This window comes from Crassostrea angulata, chromosome 7 (genome assembly GCF_025612915.1).
Source record: "Crassostrea angulata isolate pt1a10 chromosome 7, ASM2561291v2, whole genome shotgun sequence".
NCBI lineage: Eukaryota > Metazoa > Mollusca > Bivalvia > Ostreida > Ostreidae > Magallana > Magallana angulata.
The window spans coordinates 28,952,170-28,978,117 of NC_069117.1; the positions used below are offsets into that span (position 1 = coordinate 28,952,170).

Sequence of the window (25,948 nt, forward strand, 5' to 3'; positions counted from 1 at the left end):
ACTCGGCTAATTCAACCAAATTTGGCAATTAAAAGCCATTATTTGGTAAGTGGGATTCATGGTGTTAAAATGAAGGGCCACGCCCTCTTTCAAGGGAAAATAATTAAGATTTATTGAAACTTTGTTGGTATTTTTCAGATATCTTCTAAAAAACAAATAGTTAGAAAAGCTTTAACTTGTTTAAAAGCATTCTCAGGTTGTGTATATGTAGATTTGAGTTTGTTCAAATCATGATTTCTGGGGGTATGGTTGGGCCTAAGTAGGAGTTCAAATATTTACATATTAATAGGAATATATAGAGAAAAATTGTTAAAAATCAAAACCATTTGGCCTTATTAACACTGTTATAAATGGCAACAAAGAAATTTTGGACTATAGATTAATGATTTTGATTGTGCTTGACTAATATGTACACATATGCTGATTTTCAAAGGAAATTAACAAAAAGTCATGAAAATAGACACCTGAGAGAGAATTAACTAAGAAATGAATTGATATTGCTTATATAAGAAACAAAAAAATTGAACTTAATTTTCCTCAGCTTTATTAGACCTTGTTCTAACTCATGTAATCACTGGGTCCCAGCTACAGTGTATACAAAACTGTTACTGTTGGACTTTTTGTTCATAGGATATGAGACATAACATCATCATGTACAATTAAGAGTGTAGTACATAATTATGATAAGTACATAACTGTAACTGTAAATCTACTGATTTTTCGTTTTTTAGAATGATGACAGAGGTGTTGTGAGACTCAGCACCTTTGGGTTTTTGAAGAAAGGAGCACTGCAAGTAAATATTACCCAATTCAAATACAAAGTGGACCTTAATTTGACAGATGATGCCAAAGTTATGGATACAGTAGTAAGTTTGGTGGTCAGGTTTTGGGCCAGTCTTGCATAAGTTTACTTCAAGCTGACATGTACTGTGGAATCATTTAAATTCATGGGGGCAAATTTTCATGGATTGTGGGGTTTTTTTTGCTTATTCGTGGGGATGTAATTTCATGGATGAGTTGGTTTTCAGTTTCTGTATAAAAAGATAACTCTTTCTAAATTTGTTCTAATTGACATGATGGAGGATATGATTTTGGGGGTGGGCTACCTGTGTATACCACAGAAATTGATCTAGCCACCATGAATTCTAATGGTTCCACAGTATTCATGAATTAAGTGGGCCAAGCAAAATTTTTGCTCATGAGTCTGGTTGTATGTTTTGATCATACAATGATGTACCGGTACATAGAGATTTACCAGTTTACTAAGCTAGTAAATGCTTACAATTTTCAACTTCTAATTGTAAAGAAAAATTTTTTATCTGTTTCTTTAAACTTTGTCGATATCATTAATCAATATGTATATAGCCACCGTATTTAAAAGTCAATGACAAAATAGGTCTAAAGATGATATACGTAATCTATTCATATAATCTTATCTAATTTTTTGTTAACATTTTCATTATTTCATTGTTCATAGTTTGGGTTTACTTTGGATAAAAGTGAAAGCAGTGGAGTTGCTTCATATCTGGTAAGGATTTTGATACTTTCTATTTATCATTTAATTTTTATTTCAATGATCAAAGGTCAAGGTTTTAATGCCTAGAGAGGGAGAGAGGGGGAGAGAGAGAAGGATAAAATTGGCACATTTTCTTTTGAAGGAGGATAATCAGGACAAGAACTGCATTTTATCCATCATAGACCCAGCTAACATATTCAAAGAGAAGACCATGTCCATTATATTTTTTAGAATGAAGTTTTCGTCGAATCAGTAAGTTTGAATTCATTTGACTGAAAAAAAAATATGTCAACTGTATAGTTCAGGAACTCAGCTTTTCTTGCAATCAGTTTGAATTTCTAAAAATATGAAGAACTGGTAATCTGTGTTTAATCATATGATTTATTCATGCATATTAGTTCTTATGGAATACATGTTGAACCAACATTTATAAATGAAAGTTTGGAAAACTTTTTATCTTAAAGATGATCTGTACATTGAATAAATAAATTATTACATATGGTATGTGAATTCACCATTAATTGTATTTGCTTTATGTTTGAGGATTTAATGAATATTAATTCCCAATAAATTAATATCTGTAAAAATAGACACTAAAATTTGTAATTACATGTACTGATGTTATTTTCTGAGTAGGACAGTTACCCACAAAATTGTACAGTAAAACACGCTTATAACAAAGTCCCAGGGATGATCAATTTTACTTCATTTTATGCATAATTCGTCATATCCCTCAAGTTTACTACATGTAATAAAGTCACGGGGTATGAAAATCAATTCGTTGTAAGTGTCAATTCATTATAAGTGTGTTTCGTTTTAACTGTGTTTTACTGTATCCCCTTTAAATCAGTCTTAAGAGAGCGTGATGGTCTTGGCCATTTTTAGGCTATGTTTACATCCTTCAGAAGAAGAATCGTGTACATTTGTATTGAGATATAAGAAAACGTTCAAATTTTAAAGCCAATATATTTGGATTTTTTTCTTTACTAAATAATAGTGTATGGCAAAAATTGTCATATTTTAAAGTTTATGGCAGATCAGAAGGATAATTTGTTGACTTTCCAGCCTCTATTACCTGAAAAGTTTTAAACCTTTTAAATTGTTTCATCCATGGGTCAAAATTTAAGTCCACATTGAATTGGTCTTGCAGAGTATTTTAGGTTTAGTTTTAATGGATCACTTTAGCAATGAATGTTGAGTTAGTATATTGCTTAGATAATTTCAAATGATACAGATAAAATTTATTTTTATCTTCTGTTTTTTTTTTTTCAGGATGACAATTCTGAAGTATGGAGAGGATATTTCTATGTTAGAGATATCTGAGAAAGCACACATGCAAACATCTCGTTAGTAGAAAATTTAATTATGTATCATACATTATAAATACTGTAGATTGGCAAATAATCACGATGGTTTTTATTTCACTGTGTTCACAATTCATTGTTTTCCTGCGAAATCAAAGCCATTGTGAATACTATCATTAGTTTTCAAAAACGTTTCAATGCTTACATTCTGATCAATTTTTTGGCAGCGTGAAATTAAAATCATCGCAATTAGTACTTTGTGAGAAATCGTGAAATTTTAACAATGTGGAAGTAAAACAACTTACAGTATATGTTTTTGTACCCCAGCTCCAAAGGAAATGAGGGTTTATTGTAATACCCTTGTGTATCTGTGTATGTCTGTCTGTGTGTCTGTCTGTCCGTAAAAATATTTTCTTAGGATCCGAACTATTTATAACAGATGCTTCAAATTTTGTCACACTGTTTGTTTAGGCATACCATATATTAGGGATTTATTTTTGTACCAAGTAGACTTCAACTTCCTGTTAAATGACGACTTTGTTTATTTTGAATCTAAATAAGTTCGAAAATTGGCCTCTTGTTTTCCTTCCTTTTACCCTTGTTGTCAGTGGATGATTCATGAATTTAAGTACGGTATGTCTCAAATTATCTCTCTTCAATCACAACTTCCTTTGGGGGGGAATACGAGATGGGGAAAAAACCGTTTGCATGTGAAGAAGAGCGAAAATATCACAGTGCAAAAATAACCCTGTATACAGTATCTACTGTAAATATTTAAAGTGTAAAAGACATTAATCATGATTGTTTTTCATAACTTGTGTTGTCATCATCCTCACTTTGTGTCTGGAAACTAACTGAAATTTATTAAACAGAGAACTGAAACAGCACAGAGATTTTGATAACTGTAGACTACTCGATTGAACCATATACCAAAATAGCAATTTAAGGATTTTTGCATGATCTAATGTGCAATTGATTTCATAGCTGTTAAATTGTTATATAAGGTTTATTGAAACAAGTTATACTACCAGGAAATGGAATTGGCCATTACAGTAAATGGCAACAAATCACCATTTGCTTTAAACTCCCAGACCTTACACAGTGTGTGCCTTTTGTGAAGGAAATACATGTTAATTATCATACTGAAAGTTTTCAACTCTTAGCACAAACACTGAAAACTTTTGAAACATGAGCTTCGATCACTTGGTATGAAAGCATCTTACTTGATCAGTCAAAATCATTATGACAAATTAGAAGTCAAAGATCAAAATGTTTTTAAGCTACATCTATTTCTTTTACTTTTTCATAGGGAAATCATTTCTTTCAATCAATTTGTAACAAAATTGATTTTAAAGAATAGTAATACATATGTAATGAGATATTATTATATTATTATTTGAGAACAATTAGCCTACCTGCTTATATGTACATTACTGCAATAATATATATACATTTTCACAATTTCACTCTTTCATCAAAATTAAGATACTGTAATACTTTAAGTGTCATTGAAAATTCAAATTCCTTGCAAGTATCTAATCCCTTTCCCCATATTTTATTTCTTCCACAGTCAGAACTTCTATTACAATGGGAAAAACTGGCAAAACTTTGAGTGACCATTCAATGATGCGCAAGCCAAACGCCAGCAAGTTTACGGATCCACCTCCAAAAGCTGGGCAGCATGATAATGTACAAAAGACAAATGATTCAGCGAGACGTAAGCGAAGTGATCTTGCAGAACCTGCCCCCAAAGCTGTGCCAGTTCAGACCACCACTCCTAAACGTGTCATAGACCCCATGCATCCAGAACCCATCCCTATCAAAGGGAATCCAAAAAATGGGTATTCTGTATCTGTAAGTCTATTGAGAAATCTTTCTTTTTGTAAATACTTATTTGTGTTGAATTTATAAGAAAATCTTTTCATGTTATTCAAGTAATTTAGAATAGTTATTACATGTATAAAAATAAGATTCAAATACAAATACTAGCAATTTGAAGGAGAAAAATATAACACTAAAATTGGGTTAAAGTTGCTTGGTCTGACATACTAGCATATCATACTTTATGGAAGCTGTATTAAATTGATTTTATTTCACATATCTATATTATTTAATAAGCAATGGAGTAGTTTTTTTCTGATCATTTAAAGCAATGTATTTCCAAGTATTACAAAACAAATTTTACTTAGGAAATTTCAAGAGGGAAACTGGTGATTTCCCTTCTTATTAAAGGGACTTGGACACGATTTGACTTAAAATTTTCAAATCTTATTTTTCCATTTTCAATGTTTAAACTGATAAATATAGAAGTTTTTGATGCTATGTCAAAATTTAAAAGTCAAACATCAAGTTATAAGCAAGATACAGAGGTCATAATTCTTTGTTTTGTAAACAAAGCCCGAATATTTTCATTATTTACATGTGTGTTGCATTGGTGTAAGTTTCAATCAAATGTATCTTTCTTTTGTTGATAATAATATTTATGAAGATATTGAATAAGTTAAAATTGTTTTTAAGCTCACCTGAGCTGAAAGCTCAAGTGAGCTATTCTGATCACATTTTGTCCGTCTGTCAGTCCGTCTGTAAACTTTTTATATTTTGAACTTCTTCTCTAAAACCGCTTGGCCAATTTCAACCAAATTTGGCACAAAGCATCTTATGGGAAGGCAAATATAAATTGCAGAAATGAAAGACCGATCTTCATTCAAAGCGGAGAAAACCTCGAAACTGTAGAAAAAGGGGGATGCATTTTTAAAAATCATCTTCTCAAGAACTACTGAGTCAAATTCAATGTAATTTAGCATAAATCATCCTTATGGGAAGGAAAATATAAATTGCAGAAATTAAGGGCTAATTCTGTTTCAAATTTGAGTAATTTACGAAAATAATAATAAGACAGAGAGAATGGGGGTCATTCAGTTTAACTTCGGGCTCGATATTCATATATCGAAAACCAGTTTAGAGGACCAGTCTATGTTAGAAGCAGCCATTTTGAAGTTGAACGGAGATGAATTTGGTTGTTGTGCAACAGTTTACGTGCGAAGGGAATATTTGAAACATCCAAAATATATTTGTGCCGTTTATATGAAGTAAATTGAGGTTAAATATTTCAATGCGTTGACATTTTCATTTGGGACGGTGGTTTTAGCTTGTTTTGATTTTCGTTAGCATGTTTAGTTTCTTTTTATTTTAACTTCAGAGGAAACGTCGTATTTTTTTTCGAATTAAAAATTTTTACGTGTAGACTGGTTATTCAGACAGCTGATTGTTTACATGCACCTGCGCAAAATCTGATGCACTAACAACATATTATAGAGTACTTTTCATAATGTTGGTACTTGTAATTCGGTACAAAAATTTCTGTTGCATTTTTCTCTGCAGCTATCGCAGATGCTTGAAATTTTAACACACTATTTGTTTCGGCTTGTTATGTCGTGGGATATATTTTTGTACCAATTGGTCGTCAACTTCCTGTTAAATGACAACTTTGTTTATTATTAGCCAAAATTTTCAAACAAATTTTCGTCAAAGATTTCTCAGCAACTATTCATCAGAGATGCTTGAAATTTTGTCATGCTATTTGTTTTGGCATGTCATATTGTGGGATATATTTTTGTACCAATGGTATACCAACTTTTTGCTTATTTTGCATATCACATCAGAGCAGGGGTATCACTAGTGAGCATTGGCTCACAGATATCTTGTTTTAATTAAATTGAATAATACATCATATAACTGGTGAAAAAAGCTTGTCATAATTACCGTTCACAAAGCAAACCGTACCATTCAAAAAGCGAACCAAACAAAACCGTGCAACTGGTATAGTAGCATGCAGGCTTGGGGTAATGCTAAATGTAATGGTAATGCATTGCAATGCATTACATGTTTTCAAAGTAATGCTAGTAATGTGTAATGCCTCAAAATTAGCATTACAAGTAATGATAATGTAATGCATTACTTTCCAAAATCTAGTGTAATGCTGGCATTACATGGCATTACTTTGCATATTTATGCATGTTCACTAAAAAAAATGTGATGAATAAATGAATAGTTGAAATTGAATTTGATTATATTTATTTTTAAAGAAGAAAGAAATAATTCTTATTGAGAAAAAAATGTTTTAATTGTACATGTTTTATTAAAAAAGGTTTTTTAAAATTCATTTTTGAATTGTTTATATTACTAAAGATAACAGCACAATTTCATAACATTTTTAAGAGTGTTGTTATTAAGAGTTTTTAATCATTTAAACAATTTACTCCAATTAGTTTGCACTTCAATAAGAAATGTGTCAACAACAAACTATGCCCCCAGGATAATCTAAGTATCAAAACAATCTATTGTTATAAGAAGCGCTACACCCCAATCCCCTTCCCCTCGCTAAGTCACAATAGAATAGGAGACAGACATGCACCTTTAAAAGCAAAATGAATGCACTGTCCATTCATGATGAAAATCAATATCACTTCCAATATTATACCCTATTTGAAAATAATCTTACTTATTTTCTCTCTCTTTCTCTCTGTCTCTCTCTCTTGTAAATTAATTACACTGTACATTAGTTTGGACTGATAGAAAATACAAGATTTATGTATTTAATCTATTATTGCACTTAATATATCCTAAGATAAAGATCGTCAAACAGTATCTTCCAGTCCAAGCTTTGTCTGCTCCTGCAAAACATTTATTTAGTATATAGCCAAGAAGATGGATGCATTTAAAAGATGAACCCTTTGAAACTTTGATCATAAAGTGCAACAGCAATCATTTGTCTTAAAGTGTCCTCCGTAAAAAGAAATATGAATAAAAAATATTAAGATATATAACTGGGAAAAATCATCTGTTTATAAATTAATAGAATTAAGTGTCCAAAATTATAAAGATTTGTATAATCTGGGGATATATCTATATTTAGCTTTTAAAAACCGCAACATTATTTCATAAATTGTTTTTTGTTACGCATGTTATCCTGTGTCTCTATTTCATATCTGATATTGTATCATGCCAAATGTCTATAAATATCATTTTACTTATGTAATATGTTGTTCATATTGGCACAATATGATTATATATTGAGCAAATAAAGAATGACTCTTGTTTATTCATTGAATTTGAACCTGATATTGAGCATGAAGCTGTAGATATGTTAAAGAGTGTTGTATATTTGAAACATTTGCAAAAACTCTTTATTAGCTTTACTTTTAAAAAAAAGTAATGGTAATGGTAATGCATTACTTTACTCATGTAATGGTAATGTAATGCATTACTTCAAGAAAATCAAGTAATGGTAATGGTAATTTAATGCCCAAATTCCTGAAGTAATGGTAATGTAATGCATTACTTTACAATGTAATTCGCCCCAAGCCTGGTAGCATGTTTCAAGGTTTGTAATTTGATATTTTGTTATTAACTGTAGATTTAAACTGTCATTTTATCTTTAAAATATTATATGACATTGAATTGTACAAAATTCAAACATTACGTAAGGGCGAATTAATGTGTTTTTGACATAGGTCTTTTTGTGAAGTTGGCAACATTCTTTATATGGTATTAAATAATTCAGTCAATCAGAGCGTGTTACAAACAGAATCAAATTACTAAAAAATAAACCTAAGTGTACCTCTTCAAAAGATCTAATTGAATTCTATTTGTGTAAAATTAATGCTGGATGGACAACTCTAAATGGATTATGATTGTTTACACTTCCATGATGCTTGAGCTTAATTACATTCCAATACCGAAAATTTAAGGTTTAATTTAATGACGGTTCATATTTAGATGAAATATGGTTTTTAGAAAAATCATACAATACCTAATTGGCCAAAATTCAGTACCAAGCAGCTTTACAGACCAAAACCTGGACTTTAAAGCTACTGCCTGTAAAAAAAAATTAGTTTAATATACAAGTATAATAATAGTGGCATGTTTGTCTTTTTCAGTTTGGAATAAATGTCGATTCAGAACAGGAAGAAGGGTTGTATAATCTCTACTTTCACAATTGTTTCCAGTATGGAAGGAATGTGCATTCAACTTTTGAAATGCAGGTTAGTCTTCTAGGAAATGCTGCGCTTTCAAGTTTTGAATCAACCAATAGCAATGCATATGATTCTAATGTGATAAACAACAGGTTGTTAGCATTTGTTGATAATTTAGTGATCATGAAATGCAGGTGCAGTCTGACGTACATGTAATATTATTTTTTGATTGCATTTGTCATAAATCAATGCACACTTAAGAGGTCAATGACGATGAAAACAAGAGATGGTCATATGCCCCTTCCCTTGGAGACCTCTGCAAAGGAAATGAACAGAAACTGTAAATAATTTTCAAAGTCCAAGGGGCATAACTCTGTCAAAAATTACTCGATTACTTCGATAAATTGAAGTTGACCTAGATATTGTAATGATAAATCTGTATACCAAACTTGAGTTAGTTTGTAAGTAAGTTTGAGTAAGTGCAAAGAAAATGAATTGAAACTGCAAATAATTCGAATTTTTCAAAGTCAAGGGGCATAACTCTGTCAAAAATTGCTCAGCCATTCCCAAAATCAAATTTGACCTAGATATTGTACAATAAATCTGTATATCAAAATTAATTTTAGTAAGTGCAACCTATGTGATGAAAATGAATGAAATTTTTGTGGACATCTGATCGATAGTGTTCTTAATTATGAACAAATTATGAACAAAAGGCTAAAACTGATTATTTGCATTTCTTTTTTAGTAATTGTGTTAGCTAAATGACAAATTTAATCAGTCTCTGTACTTCTGTGTACTTTTGGAGGTAATAGTCCAAACATTTGACCAAAGTACAACTATCATATCGTCAATCTGTTAATTTTGAATATAACTGTAGAAAAATGGTTTTATGATTATCTTAGCATTAATTTGGGAGAGTAAAAGATTAATTACAGGTTACCAAGTAATTGTAATATCAGCACTAAAATAATAAACTTCGATGTGATTTTCAATGCACAGTATGTGGTTGCAACAGCCGTATTTATAACCTCTGAAGATAAGACAGTCGCTAGTTATTAATCACTACAGGGGTTAACTGAAGCTAAAAAAAATCGTCTTTTAAATTAGATAATTATTCTTTTATTGCCTTTCGGTTAATTTACACAAACTCAAAATACAAGGGGGCTTTAACTGCTCTTTCTGCTGTTCTGAGGAAATTTTGGTGAATTTAGCAACCACAAAGTGAGTATTTCGCCCAAGTCGCCCCTAGGTTAGTCCCTGAGAAGATGTATCTGATGCATCTTAATTTACTTAGATTTCATAATAGAGAAAACCAATAATGATAAGATCTGAAAAATCCGGGAAAATAATGATGAAAAAGTTTGAGCGGTGGAGCCTGAGAAACAAATCATAAATTTATTTTGGCCTAATGAAAGTTTTACTAAGTTTAATCCTGTGCATGCATTAATAATGTATTCAAAGCGCTTAAAAGTTTCGTATAAAATCAAGGGTTTTTTTTCTCGGAAAAAAGTCTGGTGGGTAGGGATTTTCCTGCTATAAAATATGCGGTTTACATGAAAATTAAGTCTCTCAAACACAGTGGTCCTGACCCCCTTCAAACAGGAAGTGCACAAATAACTTGAAAATGGTTACGATCCCCACCCCTAAACCATATACATTATTGTTCCTTGTGTCAAGGGGCATCAAATGGTATGTAGATCATGGGCCCTGGGGGAGGTCCTGACCCCTCTTAAACAGTAAGTGCCCGAATATCTTGAAAACAGTTAACCCCCCCCCCCCAAAAAGAAACAAAACCCATATGTATTCTTGTTTCATGTGTTAAGGGGCATCCAATGGTATGTAGGTTATGGCCCTTGGGGTGGTCCTGAACCCCTCAACCAGGAAGTGTTTGAATATTTGAAACTGCCAAGATCCCCATCCCTAAACCATATATAATCTTGTTTTTTGTGTTAAGGGGAATCACATGGTATGTAGGTTATGGGCCCCGGAGGTGGTCCTGACCCCCCTCAAACAGGAATAGAAGAAGTGCCCGAATATCTTGAAAACCTTTAAGATCCCCAACCTTTAACCATATATATTTTTGTTCCTTGGGTCATGTTGGTTCACCTGATGTATAGTAAAAGATGCCGGGGAACATCATGAAACTTCAGAAATAAAAATAATCATGTTCTAAATCTTTTTTGTCTGTGTTGGTCATCCCTACTCCCAATGATGGCCTTGTTCATTTGGGAGACTTTATAATTGCCCCGCTTATATTTGCGTCTTGTTTTTTTCAATTTTCCTTTCCATGATACAGAGTTTTGTCTTTCGAGTACTGGAGTCCATATTTCTATCTGTTAGTTTGGCACTGAGTTAATCTCAGCTTCAAAGATTTTGGACTATTTTCATCTCACTTCAATAAATGTGCCATCCACATAGTACATCTTATCTACTTTGCAATCATGAGAACATGTACTTTGATTTTCTTTCAGTCTTCCAGTAAGTTAAGGGGTAAATTATTCTTTTAAAGGTAATGGTAAGGACAGACTTGTATTTTGGGTTTTTATCAATTTTGTCGGATCCATAATTAAGGGGTCTAATGCATTTTATTTCTTACACAGGAAAAATGTCCACATATGTAAAATATGTATATAATTTTAATTTACATTAAAAGAAAAAAGGATGGGGGTTTCACTGTGTAGCAATTTCCAGTTTGTGTCAGTAGCCATATATGCATAGATAATAAAGAGCTTCAGATACAAGAAATGATTGTTTTCGTTTACTGTAAGAGGGATGGGTGGTCATGTCCATTTTGAACTACAGTCAAACTTCGTTATTTAAAACTAGATGGGGCTGTTGAAAAACTTTGAGATATCCAAATATTCATGATATCGAGGGTAAATTACTCTAAAAATAGGTGGTTGGGACTTAAAAATCACTTTGACATATCCATTGCATTCGAGATATCGGTGTTTGAGATATCGAAGCTTAACTGTATTTAAATCACCTAAGAAGAGCTTTTTTGAAAAAAATACTAGGAAAACTTTCTTAAAATTCTAAGCTGAAAAATGTGGAATTTTGTTCAATACATGATAATTTATAGCTAAACAAATAATTTAAACAAAATGTAGTAGGCCTGATAAATGATGTTTCGTCCACCCAACCTCCATGATATGATTTTTAAATTTGATTGATTTTCGTCCACTAGATTGATATAGAGGAGAGGAACGACAATAACTACTTGTCAGCAGGCGACATCCCCATTCCCACGCTCTTCTTCATCCTCTCCGTATTGTTCTTCATCGCTGGGGTTGTCTGGATGGTTATTTTACGCCGTGTTAAGTATGAACTTCTTTAATCGTTTTCCCTTTTTTTTTTCTTACTTCCTTAAATTACCATCTGTAACATCAGGTTTGATGCTGAACATATATGTACACATGTATTAAAAAGGAAAGGGAAGGAAGTGGTGAAAAATGATTGAAAAATGTGCATTATTCTCAAATAAAGTTCGCCTCTTATTGGGTATTACCGAAGTAATGTTTTGCGTTTAAATATTATTGACCAAAATTGACTTGCTAATTGAAAAATGATGTTTTAGAACCATTTTAACAAGAGCTTGGGCTTTGGATAATAATGTCAAACAGCAACGTGACATAGTCCTGTCTATTTCTTTGTTGGTCACTCAGCCATGGCTCTTTGAAATCAACAAGATTTGTCTGGCTTTTGAGCTAAGACAATGCAATCTTTGCATATTTCACTAGAAACCAGCATCATTTCTTGTTTTGATAAAAGAAAAAAATAGTTATGTCCTACCAAATATCCAAGGTCTTGTTAAAATGGCTCTGTTTATACATTTCACTGCTTTTGTCATGGCTTCTTACCCTTTTTCAATGGTCCTTATATCTTTAATGCTGCACAATTTGTACCGTATATGATTCCATTTTAAATCAATGTAATTCTCCTTTTTTAATTGTGATGGTTAGAATTGCCCAGTTTTACTGTGTATTGTGTATTTGTAAATTGAATGGCTGAAAAAATTCTTACCTGTAATCTGAACTTTAACCTTCAGCTTTGTTTCACATTTCAATCTAATCCATAGAACTTATTGTTAAGATTACTTTATACATTTATTTTCAGGGATGATGTATACACAATGCATTATCTTATGTTTGCTGTAGTGATGGTAAAGGCACTTTCAAATCTCTTCAACGCTGTAAGTATAAAAGTATAGTAATGATCAAAAACACAAAAAACAAAAAAATGAAATTTGTTCGAAAAACCTCTTTCAGCTGTCAAAATTTTTTTCACATACAGGTAAACATGCACTTCATTGCTGTAGAAGGAATGCATGAGGAAGCTTGGGCCATATTATACTACATTGTCTATCTGTAAGTACCCGAACTGAATTTTTCTGCAGAGAGCTTTTTTAAGCTAAATCTAATGGTATTAAATATCTCATTTGGAAAAAATCAAATCCTTCTGTCCAGATACATTATAGTTACTTAATCATATCATTTTCTTAAGTTGGTGTCAAACAACAAAAATATATACTGGTAATCAGAGTGGTGGTTTTTTAAGGCGTCGAGCTAATGCAGCCTTCTAGCAATCGTCTGGTTTTTGTTTCGTTTGTATCTTTTTTTTTTGACAATATTCATATAAAAATATTTACATTCAGTGTAAATTTCCCCTTATGTTTGCATTGAAAATTTGTGAGGAATACACTTAGCCTGTTTATGTGCCATGAGTCATCACATGTTTTGAGTGTATATATTATTGCAAGATTAAGTGAAAAGCTCAAATCTTCATAGCTAATTTGATATGTAGTTATGAAAAATAATCATCAAATCATATCTACTAGTTCATAAAAATTGTTTTTCTCTTCAAAGTTTCTAGTACTATATTTTTAGTTGGGAAAGCAAACTTAATAACATTTTAATATTCAATTTGTCTGCAATACTTGGTGTGTTATAGGACCTACGACATCCAAAAATAAGCATTCAATGCGTAAGTGTTTGCATGATGGAACAAGAACCTTGATATATAGTGATTGATTTCACGAGGAGGGAATTTTGAATTTTCAGCAAAAGATAATGTTGTTGCAAAAATCTGTGATTGAAAAATTATTCAAATAATAAAATACTTTCTTTGATGGTTAATACAGGTATGAAGTACAGAAAAAAGTTCTTTCTTAATAATAAAGGACTACTGTTGATTCCTATAATTAAACGCATGGAACTAATATCCGCGTAAAATCGCGAGAAGCACCCTTCGCGGATTTTAAAATCTTGCCATTATTTTTCTTAGAGTTGAGAACTGTCAAAAATAAGGATAACAAGTTCTGCGTTAGCAATTTTATATTCTCGCGATTTGATACAAAACAGCGGGATCGTGGAATTAAGTACAATGTACTTGCGAAATATAAGGAATTTACAGTATAATTAATATATGGTTTGCACCTAAGAGGCTCCTTTAAATGAACATTGTCATTTTACTGTTATTCTTAGTTTTATTTGAACAAATATACATTTGAAGTTTTTTCATAATTTTCATTTTGATTTTAGTGCCCACAATTTAAAAATATGACATCATAAAGTTTACCTATTCCCGCCACTTTCGCATTTTTAGCATAAAACGGCTTGTTTTGAAGCAGTTTTTCTTTCAGGAAACGTTGAGCGACTGCTTGAACAAACAAAAATTTTTCACCAAAGATGTATATCTCCAGTACTTAAAAGTGACAAAAAGTTCGTTCTTGTTCAAAGAGTCGCTCTATATTTCCAATTCGAAAAAAGATTTAAAAAAAATGTCAATTTTTGACTGATGTTGATTGAATTATTAAAATAGCGTCACTTCTGATGTCGTATACTGCCAGTGAGTGCATATAAATCAAATAAATAGGTGAAAAACATATTTCATGTCAACTCTTTTATATAACACAACAGCTTAATGTACCTGAATCACTTTAAAATTAGCGAATTATGGGGGCCAAATTTGACTAATATCATATATAGTTCTTTCAAAGAACCAAAGAAAAAAACTTAGATATAGCTATAATTCGTAATATGTTTTTAGCATAGGATCACTTGTATATAACAAAAGAATTGACCTGTATGGGGGATCAATTTCCTGGAAAAAATCACATTTAAAAATCAAAGTTCATTTGATATTTTCTACTGTACATATTTCTAAGTTTTTTTAATTTTCATTTAGAACCAAGCATATTGTGCTTGTTATTCTTAAATTAAGCTTCAAAGTTTGCTAAACCATCATTTTACAGTGAAACGGTCTATTTCTGCATGAATTTTGACCTAGAAAGCCATCAGTTCAGGCCTAAAATCTAAATTAATCTCATAGGATTTGATCAAAGGAATAAATTAAGATCCTTTGTAAGATCCTTTGTAAGAAATATTATAATGAATTTGTCATAAAACAGTCTGACTCAGCTGATAGTACCTCAAATTAATGTACATTACAAATTTAAATCAATATCGTCAGTTACAAAAGTGTCATTACAAACTTTTCACTTCAGTTTGATTTGAGAATCTGCAAATGAAAAAATGTCCAAAAGACAAATTACTGTTGTTGAAAATGAATTGCTTGTTTAAATCGACTTCAATCAAACTGGTTTCATCTGATTTTGTGCTTGAAAAAGTAACTGCTTATTAGTTTGTTAAAAAAAACAAAAAACTAAAGAAAATACATTACTCGGTGTAAATATTTTTTGCTGAAAATTAACACCATGCAATGAAATAATTTCATTCTTACTGAGGGCTCAATGGTTGTGGCCCAATTGCAACTTCTCGGGCCTTTCCAGCAGGCTCGGGAAAACACCTCAAATGTATTAACATTACTGGATGTTAGAATTTTATACAAAATAGAGTCGCCTCCAATTAAAATAAGTATCGGGCTAGACAGCCTTATAAGTTGCTTCTGTCTTATATTTTAGGGTATATCATTTACTTTGATGAAGTCTAGCTTACATCTCAACAAATCATAAAATGTGTTGTATTTATATCAAGTTTTATAAAAAGGGGGGTTGTCATGGACGCTTAGGTAATACATTTGAGGTGTTTTTCACAGCCTGCCAGAAAGGCCTGAAAAGTTGTGATTGGGTTGATTTTTATGTTGAATTAATCTCCATTATTAGAAGAGCTCTGCATTAAAATATTGGAAAATTTTTGGTAGATCTGTCATAGTAATGTCTGCAAAAATATGTTGAGGCATAAGTTACCGTATATCCGGTAATTTTCGCGATAATCTAATTTGCGCTTTTTTCGCGATATCTTTTAAACTGCAAATTATTGAATACGCAGAAATTATATTCTGTATTATTTTTTATAAGAAACGTTTTTAATCGCAAAAAATGACTGGCGCAAATTAAAAATGCTACCTATTTTCCCCATTTTTGCAAGTTTTGTGACTCGCGATATAAAACAGGATTTACGGTAATTTGTAATTTTTTTCAGATCTCGAGGAGCTTTGTTGTTTGTGACCATTCTGCTGATTGGAACAGGCTGGACTTTTGTCAAACATGTCTTTTCAGACAAAGAAAAGAAACTGTTTCTGGTTGTTATTCCTCTTCAGGTAAAGGGATGAAAGACTTTCTGTCTGTTAAAGAGTTACTTTTATTAAATCATTAAAAGAAGCAAATTGATCAATTTTGGCAATTTTGATAACATCATTCTTTAATAGTGAACAATAGAACCGACAATTATTTATGTACAGAAACTGTATACACTGGAAGGAATTGCTTGTGTTGTACATGCATTATGTAAAAGCCTAGAAATTGAAGTTGAGATTGTTTGAAACATTTCCTTCATTTCTTGACAAATACATTTAACTGTAGAATGATGTTGGCTAACTATAGTTTGACTGTGAGCTCTAACACTGTAGATCCTAGACAACATTGCCTACATCATTATAGAGGAGAGTGAAGAAGGGCAGTCTGAGTACGCCATATGGCAGCAGGTCTTCATACTGGTGGACCTCTTGTGCTGTGGGGCCATTCTTTTCCCTGTTCTTTGGTATGTACTTCGTGAATATATTGAGAGGCTAGCGCCGGATGGTCGTGGCCATTTTTATAGATTTAATAAATCTCCTAAAGAAAAAGAGTTTTGTATAAAGATATGGGGAAAACATTCAAAATTTTAAAGTGAATATATATTGAATTTTTCTATACCAAATAATAATTTACAGTATGGTTACCGTTGTGATTTGTAGAGTTTAAGAAAAAAATATGTCAAAATTTGAGTTTAGTGAGACTTACTTAGTGGAAGAGGCGGAGTGCAAAAAAAATCTCAAGTGCTTATTAATGAACCTATTCTTTGAAAAGTACAGAATTTATATTAAAATATTGGCTTTACATGAACATTGAGATTTGCTCAAACAGGAAAGGGATAAAAGGATTACCGGTAAAATCAAACAGCAACAAAACATTATAAAAATACATGTATAAGGGTGTAGCAAAGATTTCCAAAGATTTTTTGAAAGGTAGGAATGAGATTTTTATGTGTTTGACTGTTCATGTGTTAAATTGGAGGAAATGTAAGCCACTTTTACACATGGAATTTTGAAGATCTTTGCCTCGCCGTCTAAGAGACTGATCAACCTGATATATTCGCCTAGCCCTTTATGACTCTATGAGACTTATCAACCCAATGTATTTCTGTAATAAGTCGGTTACAAACCTGACTAATAAATTGCAGCAAAGATTTTCTTTTCCCCTAATAAATTCTCTGTTTTCATATTATTTAAATTAAAAGCCAGACATTCTCATCCTTTTTCCCACTCAATCTGCTCAGGAAATAACAAGTCTAGAGACTACATGTACTTTTTCAAATATATTGGTCTGCAGGAACATATGACTGTTCTAAACTTGGTTAACTATACAAGTTAAAAGGATTTTGTACTCATCAAGAGGCAATGCTTGATTTATTATTAGTAATTATACCCTTGCTCCAAAGGAGAGGGGTTTACTGTTTAATGTTTGTGTGTCTGTCTGTCCTTAAAATTTTGTTGCATTTTTCTCAGCAACTATTAAGGCCATGCAGACGACACGTTCCTCAAGCATCTTTTCTTTATCTCATAGTAATAAAGAGTTCCAATAAAAATTATTATTTTTATAATTATTTTCAAAAAGATAAAAGTTTACTTGTAAATGAATATATGCCTAAATGGCCAAGTGGTTAGAGCCGGGGCTGCTCACTGCCAGGGGCGTAATTCTAGAAGTCGTGAGTTCAAAGCCTGGCCCCAGCTGAGATAGTGTTCCAATATAGTGATTTTCGCAGTGCTGTATATTTATTTATTAATATCAGCAATTCAAGTGTATTTTCAAGAAGATTATATAGGAAATTGCATATTCTAGTATTTTGCTGATATGACTGGTAAGATATCATAATTGTTTTTTTTTTGTTGTCAAGATTTTTTTTTGTATGAGTCTGGCCTTCATTGGGCAAACCTGAAGTGAAACAGTGTTTGGACCTAAGCACAAATAGCCATTGACAAGACTTAGTACTTGAAAATAATCGATAAATGCAATGTAATGTATTCAGAAGCATTGTTTTTCAAGGATATTTATTTATAAATACTTTGAAAATTGTCAAATTTTAAATGATACTACAAATTAAAATATTTTTGTAGTCATATGAATTCGGAATAGACTGTATTGAATTCAGGTGTTCTTGTTCAACCAGAATCTCCAACAAGCAGAGAGTCTCTCTGCTTGTTGGAGATTTACAGAGACAGCTGAGTGTTTGGTTGAAAGAGACGATAATAACCTCTGGCTGGTTGAACGAGACAAGAGTTCAATATTGGTCTATTCCTAAGATATCCAGAAATATTTTGATTACTGATACATCGTTTGATGAAATTAATTCTATCTATTAATATTATACAATACGATTCCTATGGAATTTTGTCATAATTCTTGTTGGAAAACAAAAAAATTTAAACCGGTATTACACGTAGAAAAAAATGCATCATTCTAATACAGCTAATAAGCAATCTGCTTGGCATTTGGAATTACATATCGTTGATTTTAAAACCTAATAATAATCCATAAAATCAACTCCCATCAGTACCTCTGTACTTTATTTTTTATGGTAAGTTTCTTTCAGTAGGAGAACAGGTGATAAGTGTGCTTAATACATGTATGTATACTTTAAGATTGCTTATTTATTATTCAGTGAGGTGTAAATTCTTCTGATATTTGAAATCTTTTGACAGGTCTATGAGACACTTAAGGCAGTCCACCAGAACAGATGGGAAAGCTGCACTCAGTCTTCAAAAACTTGCTCTCTTCAGACACTTCTATATCATGGTTAGTCTTGGAACTCGGAGATCACTTTAATGATTCAATGGTTTGATATGTATACAAGGGTATTACAAAGATATGGATCTCCATATATTTCTGTCACATTCATAGAACCATTTTAACAAGACCTTGGACTTTCAGTAGGGCGTAGCTATTTCTTGCGTCAAAACAAGTTTAAAATGACGTGTTTTCAAGCGAAATATGCACCGATTGCGTAGTCTTAGCTCAAAAGCCAGACAAATCTTGTTGATTTCAAAAAGCCATGGCTGGGTGGCCAGCAATGAAATAGACAGGCCTACGTCACATTGCTGTTTGACACAACTACCCAAAGTCCAAGCTCTTGTTAAAATGGTTCTAAAACAAATTTCATAATGATGATGGAATTTTACAGAAATAATTGCAAGATAATTATTTGTAATTGCATACAGCTTTGAAAATGTTTAAGAAGTACGTGTCTGTGTTTTAATTATTCTTAATAAAGCTTTAATGTCGAACACTCAGGGTTTTTTTCATATACCTGTTAGCAGCCTTTTTTTTATTGGTGAATTAAATTATTTTTTTTCAATGAATATTAAAATTTGAATTTATTACAAACCCGTTGATATATAAATTTCCATATGTTTGATTTGTTAAAAGCTGTAATAAGTTAAAGATTTAAAACACACACCAGCTATTTTCATTTCATCTGAAAACAGTCTAAGGGTAGTCCAGGGTAGAGTGTTAAGGATATGGTCTATGCTTCAAAAGGTGGCATTAAGGGGTAAAGAGTTAACTAAAGTTTATTAAGTGCTCCTAGAAAAAAAAATGTCTTATTGGACATTTTAGTCTTGATCATGACATTAACTAATTGATATTATTTTTAGAAAAGTATTTTTTGACATCTTTGTCTCATGGCATTAATTGATATTACATTATTAAAAGTGTAAGTAAATACTAGATGTTAAATTTTGTTAATTCAAGTATTAGCTACATGTAGACAAAGTTAATGTCTACAGGGTTATTTTTGCCCCACATAATTTTTGCAGTTTTAGATTTGCAAATGGTTTCGACTCGTATTAAATTTTTCCAGCATCAGTAATGTTTAAAGAGAGATATTTTTAGACTTTGGAATTTGCCCAGTCTTAAATTTTCCCACTGACAACGAGGGTGAAAGGGGTGAAAATAAAACAGGGACGAATATTTCCCTGCATACAGTAATGGGTGTGAAATGTCTTAAAACCCAGATAATACAACTGCTTCTACCAGTAATGGAATACGTATATTCATTATGAAAGGAAATATTATGATCTTATTAAAATAACCAGAAAGCCTGTGATAATTGATTTTACATTTTCTTTCAGATTGTGTGCTATATTTATTTTACCCGAATAATAGTATACCTAGTCAAGGTAAGACAGATTTTTTAATTTCAATTTGATAAATGTTAACGATGTAATTTTATTCATTTTGGAATTCATGATATAGTACTTACTTAGTACTTTTAAAAGACAGAGTTTATGATTTTCTGATTTCAATTGGATAGATTTTAAGTGCATGTAGTTCATAGTACTTATACGTACTTACTTATCCTCTCCATGCCCCAGAGGATACACAAGGTCATTCATTGAGTAGTACATGTACAATTAGTTAAGAAATTTTGAATCTTATTATGGTACCTTAGAGAATGGCAGATTCATTCATATATTTTAGATAACACACATCGCTTTAAAGAATATTTCAAAGTATCAACAAAATTTGATTCTGATATTTTTTTTTTTTTTTTTAATTTGCTTTACTTGAAATATGAAATCAGAATGTTTTTTTTATATGGGTTAAAATATAAGATGGTTTTAGTGATTTCATTTCAATCAATGAGCAATGGCAGTCTTTATTATCACTCATAGAGATTTCAACTCGGATCAATATTTGACGTAAGTGATGACGTTAACGAATCCAGGAGGTTGACTGAAAGCTTCTGAATAAACAACACTTTGATGATACATACATGTACATGTTTTTGATGTCGAAAATAATTAAAAATATAAGTTATTTTGATGATTTTTAATAAAAATATATACATACCTGTGAAAGAAATACAGTTGAAATCGATGAAAGGGAATACATCAAAGATATCTTCATTGAACAATTATCATTTTTCACTCATAAAAGTTCACAGGAACGAAAACAAATTTCTTATGGAGATTTTTAATGGGAAATGTTTGCATATTTTCTCCATTCGGAAGTACTCGGGATACCTCACACAATTTTTCAACATTATCATCCGGGCTTATTAATGGGTAATGCAGTGCGAAATCCCCATAGAGTTTCTATTTTTGTATGTGTATTGAAACTTGAAGCGGTAGAGGGGGCATTTCAAAACAGATAATCTGGACATTTTTCATATTAGTGGATGAATGTAGTTTAAGCACAAAAGTATTTATGATTATTAAAAAATCAAGCAAAAAGTGGTGGAAGCAAAAATTCGGGACAGAGTATAACTGTCAATAAGGTAAGGCAGAAAAGATGAAAATTCTTTCTTTCATTGGGACGTACAGAACAAACTTATTCTGTCCTATTAGATTGACATACGATAAAGCTCATTTAAATTCTTTTAGAGTTCCTTGTTAAATTTTACAATCATGATGATCAAAATTAGGGATTTGTTCAATTAGTTTATTGAGTTCCATAGGAAGATTGAATGAATTTTTTTATATCTAATGTTATTTGTTAGCCCACCTGAGCTGAAAACTCAAGTGAGCTTTTCTAATAACTTTTTGTGCGGCATCTGTCTGTCTGTCCATAAACTTTTTACATTTTCGACTTCTTCTCCAGATCCAGTAAGCTGATTTCAAACAAACTTAACAAAAACCATTCTTAGGTTAAGGGGATTCAAGCTTGTCTAATTGATAATTGAAAGGCCACGTCCTGGTTCAAGGGGAGATAATTAAAATTTTTTGAGAATTTGTTGGTACTTTTTCAAAAATCTTCTCAAAAACCATTTGGCCAAAAAAGCTGAAACTTATGTGGAAGCATCCTCAGTAAGCGTAGAGTATGTTCAAGTTATGACTCCCTGGGGGTAGGATAGGGCCACAATGGGGGGTTAAATTTTTACATTGGAATATATAGAATAAATCATTAAAAATGTTCTCCTCTGAAACTGATCGGCCAGAAAAGCTAGAATTAGTGTGGAAGCATCCTTAAGTAGGGTAGATTCAAATTTATTCAAATCAAGATCCCAAGGTTGAGCCATAATGGGGGGGGGGGGGGTCGAATTGTGACATACGAATATATAAGGTAAATCTTTAAAAATCTTCTTCTCAGAAAGAAATCGGCCAGAATTGAAGACTTACACAAATAAAAGCATGTCTGGGATTGGTTGGGATATATTTAAATTGTATGCAAATTTAGAGGTCGTGTAAAGATGACCTCTTATCCATACCTGTCATGCCCTGACAAGTGTAAGGAGAGGGGGGATGGTTGTAATCAGACTGATGCATTTGTTACAAGTTGAAACAAATAAGAGCTATAGCATAGTAAATTCCAAGGGTCCCATCACTTCCCCATTTACTGTATACCATATATCCGGGTTTTTTTTTAACCGTGTCACAAAATTTGCGAAAATGGGGGAAATCTGTAACATTTTTATATTGCGTCAGTCATTTTTTGCGATTTGAAAAGTGTCTTATAGAAAATGATATAGGATATAATTTCTGCATATTTAATTACTTGTGATTTAAAAGAGGTTGTGAAAAAGCGAAAATTAGATTATCGTGAAAATTACTGAATATACGGTATACTGTGACTTTGTAAAATGATTTAATGTTTTGGATGAAGTAATGTGATAAGCTGAATATTTCTGAGCTGAATTCTTTTCTTTAGATAACTGTGCCCTTCCAGTATGAGTGGTTAGATGAACTGTTCAGGGAGCTTGCCACGTTAGTGTTCTTCATCATTACTGGGTATAAATTCCAGCCCGCCCCCGATAACCCATACCTTCAAGTGCCAACAGAGGAGGAAGATGAAGAGGTTGAAATGGATGAGGTGTAAGTATCCACACAAGTTTCTGTGTGTGTTCTGATGATTTGATAAAGATAAACAGTGGTTTCAACTTGATTTATTGAACACAAGTTTTATGGATTTCAGTGTTGAGAGTATACAAAAAATCATTATGTTCTTATTCGATTTACTCAAACGAACATAAAATATTTATAAAATAAACACAAACTCATGAGTAGGATGTGAAGCGCTCTGAAATTGTAGTTTTAATTACATTCAATATAACAATAATTTCTTTCCTTCAAAACCACATCTTCCACATCTACAAAATAAAATTACAAATTTTAGACAGTGCATACATCTATATATAATACAATACGAAGCAATGGGCTGGTGGGTGGGACATTGGTAACATTATATAAATAGTGCCTGTTTAGGAGAGTAACAGTGTAAATTGACACCCCGAGACAACCATTGTCAACCAATGCGAAGCGAAGGTTGACAATAGTTTTCAAGGGGTGTCAATTTCAACTGTTATCCTCCAAGACAGACACTATTTATACCCCCCGCAAAGGAAGTTTTGGGGTATGTAGGAATCACCTTGTCTGTCCGTCTGTCTGTGCAAAATTTGTGTCCAGCCCATATCTTTCTTATGGAGAAACATTGGAAGTTCTTACTTCACCAAGGATTGGTAATGACTTAAGGGTGTGTCATGACCTTGACCCAAGGTCGTTTTGGCAAGGTCAAGGTCAATGGCAGAAAAAGTGCAAAATTCGTGTCCAGTTCATATCTTTCAAATGGAGAAGCATTAATTAATCTTACTTCACACAAAGATTGCTTATGACCTAAGGGTGTGTCATGACCTTGACCCAAGATCATTTGGGCAATGTCAAGGTCACTCGCAGAAAAGTGCAAATTCAAGTCCGGTCAATATCTTTCTTATTGAGAAAAAGTGGAAGTTCTTAATTCACATAAAGATTGCTTATGACCTGGTGGTGTGCCATTACCTTGACCCAAGGTCAATTGAGGAAGTTAAAGGTCATTGTTTAAAAAATGCTTTATTCTTTTCAGTGTCATGTCTTGTATTAATGGAAATAATTAGAAGCTTAAATTTGACACAAAGCTTGTTTGTCTCAGGCCACATAAAATTATTTTTTAGAGTCTCGTCCCTGTCTCTCTGAAAGTGGCCTGCTCCAATGTATTTTTTTTGGGGGGGGGGGGGGGGGAGGAATGTGTGGGGAAAAAAATTCAGACAAAAATCGCGTTCAGTATACCAATAATTCAAATGTCTATATTGATGGCTGTTTGACATGTTGATTTTCGTTTGATTCGAGACATGTTTGTTAACATAAGGATGCAATTGTCCTCATGCATTAACAGTTAACTTGAAATAAAATGCAATTTAAAGAAATTGGTTTGTGTACCCATATTATCATTAACAGTTTTAAAAAATAGAAATTAGTTTGTGTACTCATATTAGCATTACATATTACAGCACTTGAATTTTAATTTCAGAATCACAAAATCGGGTGCCATGGATACAGTGACTCATGTCAACAAAGGGGCCTCCAAAGGGTCAACAGGCCTCAAACAAAGGGAGAGCAGCCATGACTATGACTAATGTCCATTATATTGAAATGAAGTACAGTTTGGGTTAGCATTATTCCAAAAGAAGATTTTTCGGGAGATAGAATGCAGTGGTTGACTCCAGCATTGATGCCTAATGCTGTTGAGTAAACTAAAAGGATCTTTCTGTTTATTTTTTTTATTAAAATATGATTGGAAATGACAATCTTGTGGTGGAAGTTTCATGTGCAATTTTCAATTTTATTCTTGTGATTTTATTTTCATGTATTTGCGTGTGTGTATTTGTTTGAAAGTATAAGTGTAAATGGTCTGATTTTTGACTTCGTGAGGCAATGAATATTGTTATACAGTACTGTCAACTTGTTTTGTGTTTTGTGATATGTGCAATTAATTGAATTGGTGATATGCATGGCCGAGTCCTTGCTACTGAGAATAAGTGTAGAATTGTATGACTCAGAGTTAAAGTTATATACTGTGGTAGAAGTTCTTGTCTCAACCATCTAACTATTTAAAAGACATGTGATGAAATGAATTTAAGCAATCCATGAAAATTGGCCCCCACAAATTTTAATAATTCCACAGTACATGTATAGACATTTACAAGATTCAACAGCTTTATGATATAATGATCAACACTATTTTGTTCTATTGAAATAATTCCAGAAATGTTCACATACGTTATGTATGTACAAAGTTGATACAAATTAGTGCTAGAAAGGAACACCATTTTGCATACTAGTATGTAGAGAATTTTAGCTACATTTTCAATTGCATGAGAAACAGTTCATGTTATATGGGTTTATTACCTTCAATCAATCGGGTGTTTGATTTGAAACTTTTACTCATTGCATCTCCATGTGTGTACAGTTTTATGAAGTTATATTGGACATGTTAGGATTTGCATGCTTGTTCCTCGAGGAATATTGAGAGGTGTATGAAATCCATTTATATTATGCTGAGTTCTGTATTCATTGTTATTTTATTCTGTGATACTTTTGCATACTTTGCTATGAATATTGTACCATTGAATTGAATCGTCTTTTTTTCACAAAAAGTTAATTTCTTTGTTTCACTTTATTTTATTAAATGTCAATCTTTCTTTGCTCTGCCCAAATAACCCCCCCCCCCCCAATATACAGCAAAACTCGAATATAACGAACACGGATACAGCGAATTTACGGCTATAACGAATTATTATCCATGTCCTGGCAAATTTCTTATATAAACCTATAGAAAATTGATGTATATAACAAACACGGCTATAACGAATTTACGGCTACAACGAAGTAATTTTAAGACC

At 32.1% G+C, this 25,948-nt stretch overlaps 1 protein-coding gene across 2 annotated transcripts in view; it reads left to right on the forward strand.

The window, feature by feature from the left end:
• LOC128192931 (protein GPR107-like) overlaps positions 1 to 25,677 on the forward strand; it is a 34,836-nt gene extending 9,159 nt beyond the window's left edge. For both annotated transcript variants that reach the window (XM_052866021.1, XM_052866020.1), the window contains 15 exons: positions 732 to 866; positions 1,478 to 1,528; positions 1,659 to 1,768; positions 2,789 to 2,862; positions 4,391 to 4,674; positions 8,760 to 8,864; positions 11,986 to 12,119; positions 12,915 to 12,990; positions 13,092 to 13,165; positions 16,241 to 16,358; positions 16,668 to 16,798; positions 18,999 to 19,092; positions 20,427 to 20,474; positions 22,945 to 23,108; positions 24,577 to 25,677. In XM_052866021.1, coding sequence (XP_052721981.1) covers positions 732 to 866; positions 1,478 to 1,528; positions 1,659 to 1,768; positions 2,789 to 2,862; positions 4,391 to 4,674; positions 8,760 to 8,864; positions 11,986 to 12,119; positions 12,915 to 12,990; positions 13,092 to 13,165; positions 16,241 to 16,358; positions 16,668 to 16,798; positions 18,999 to 19,092; positions 20,427 to 20,474; positions 22,945 to 23,108; positions 24,577 to 24,682 — 1,704 coding nt within the window. In that variant the 3' untranslated portion in view covers positions 24,683 to 25,677. The remainder of the gene's footprint in view (positions 1 to 731; positions 867 to 1,477; positions 1,529 to 1,658; positions 1,769 to 2,788; positions 2,863 to 4,390; positions 4,675 to 8,759; positions 8,865 to 11,985; positions 12,120 to 12,914; positions 12,991 to 13,091; positions 13,166 to 16,240; positions 16,359 to 16,667; positions 16,799 to 18,998; positions 19,093 to 20,426; positions 20,475 to 22,944; positions 23,109 to 24,576) is intronic.
• The last annotated feature ends 271 nt before the right edge of the window (positions 25,678 to 25,948 follow it).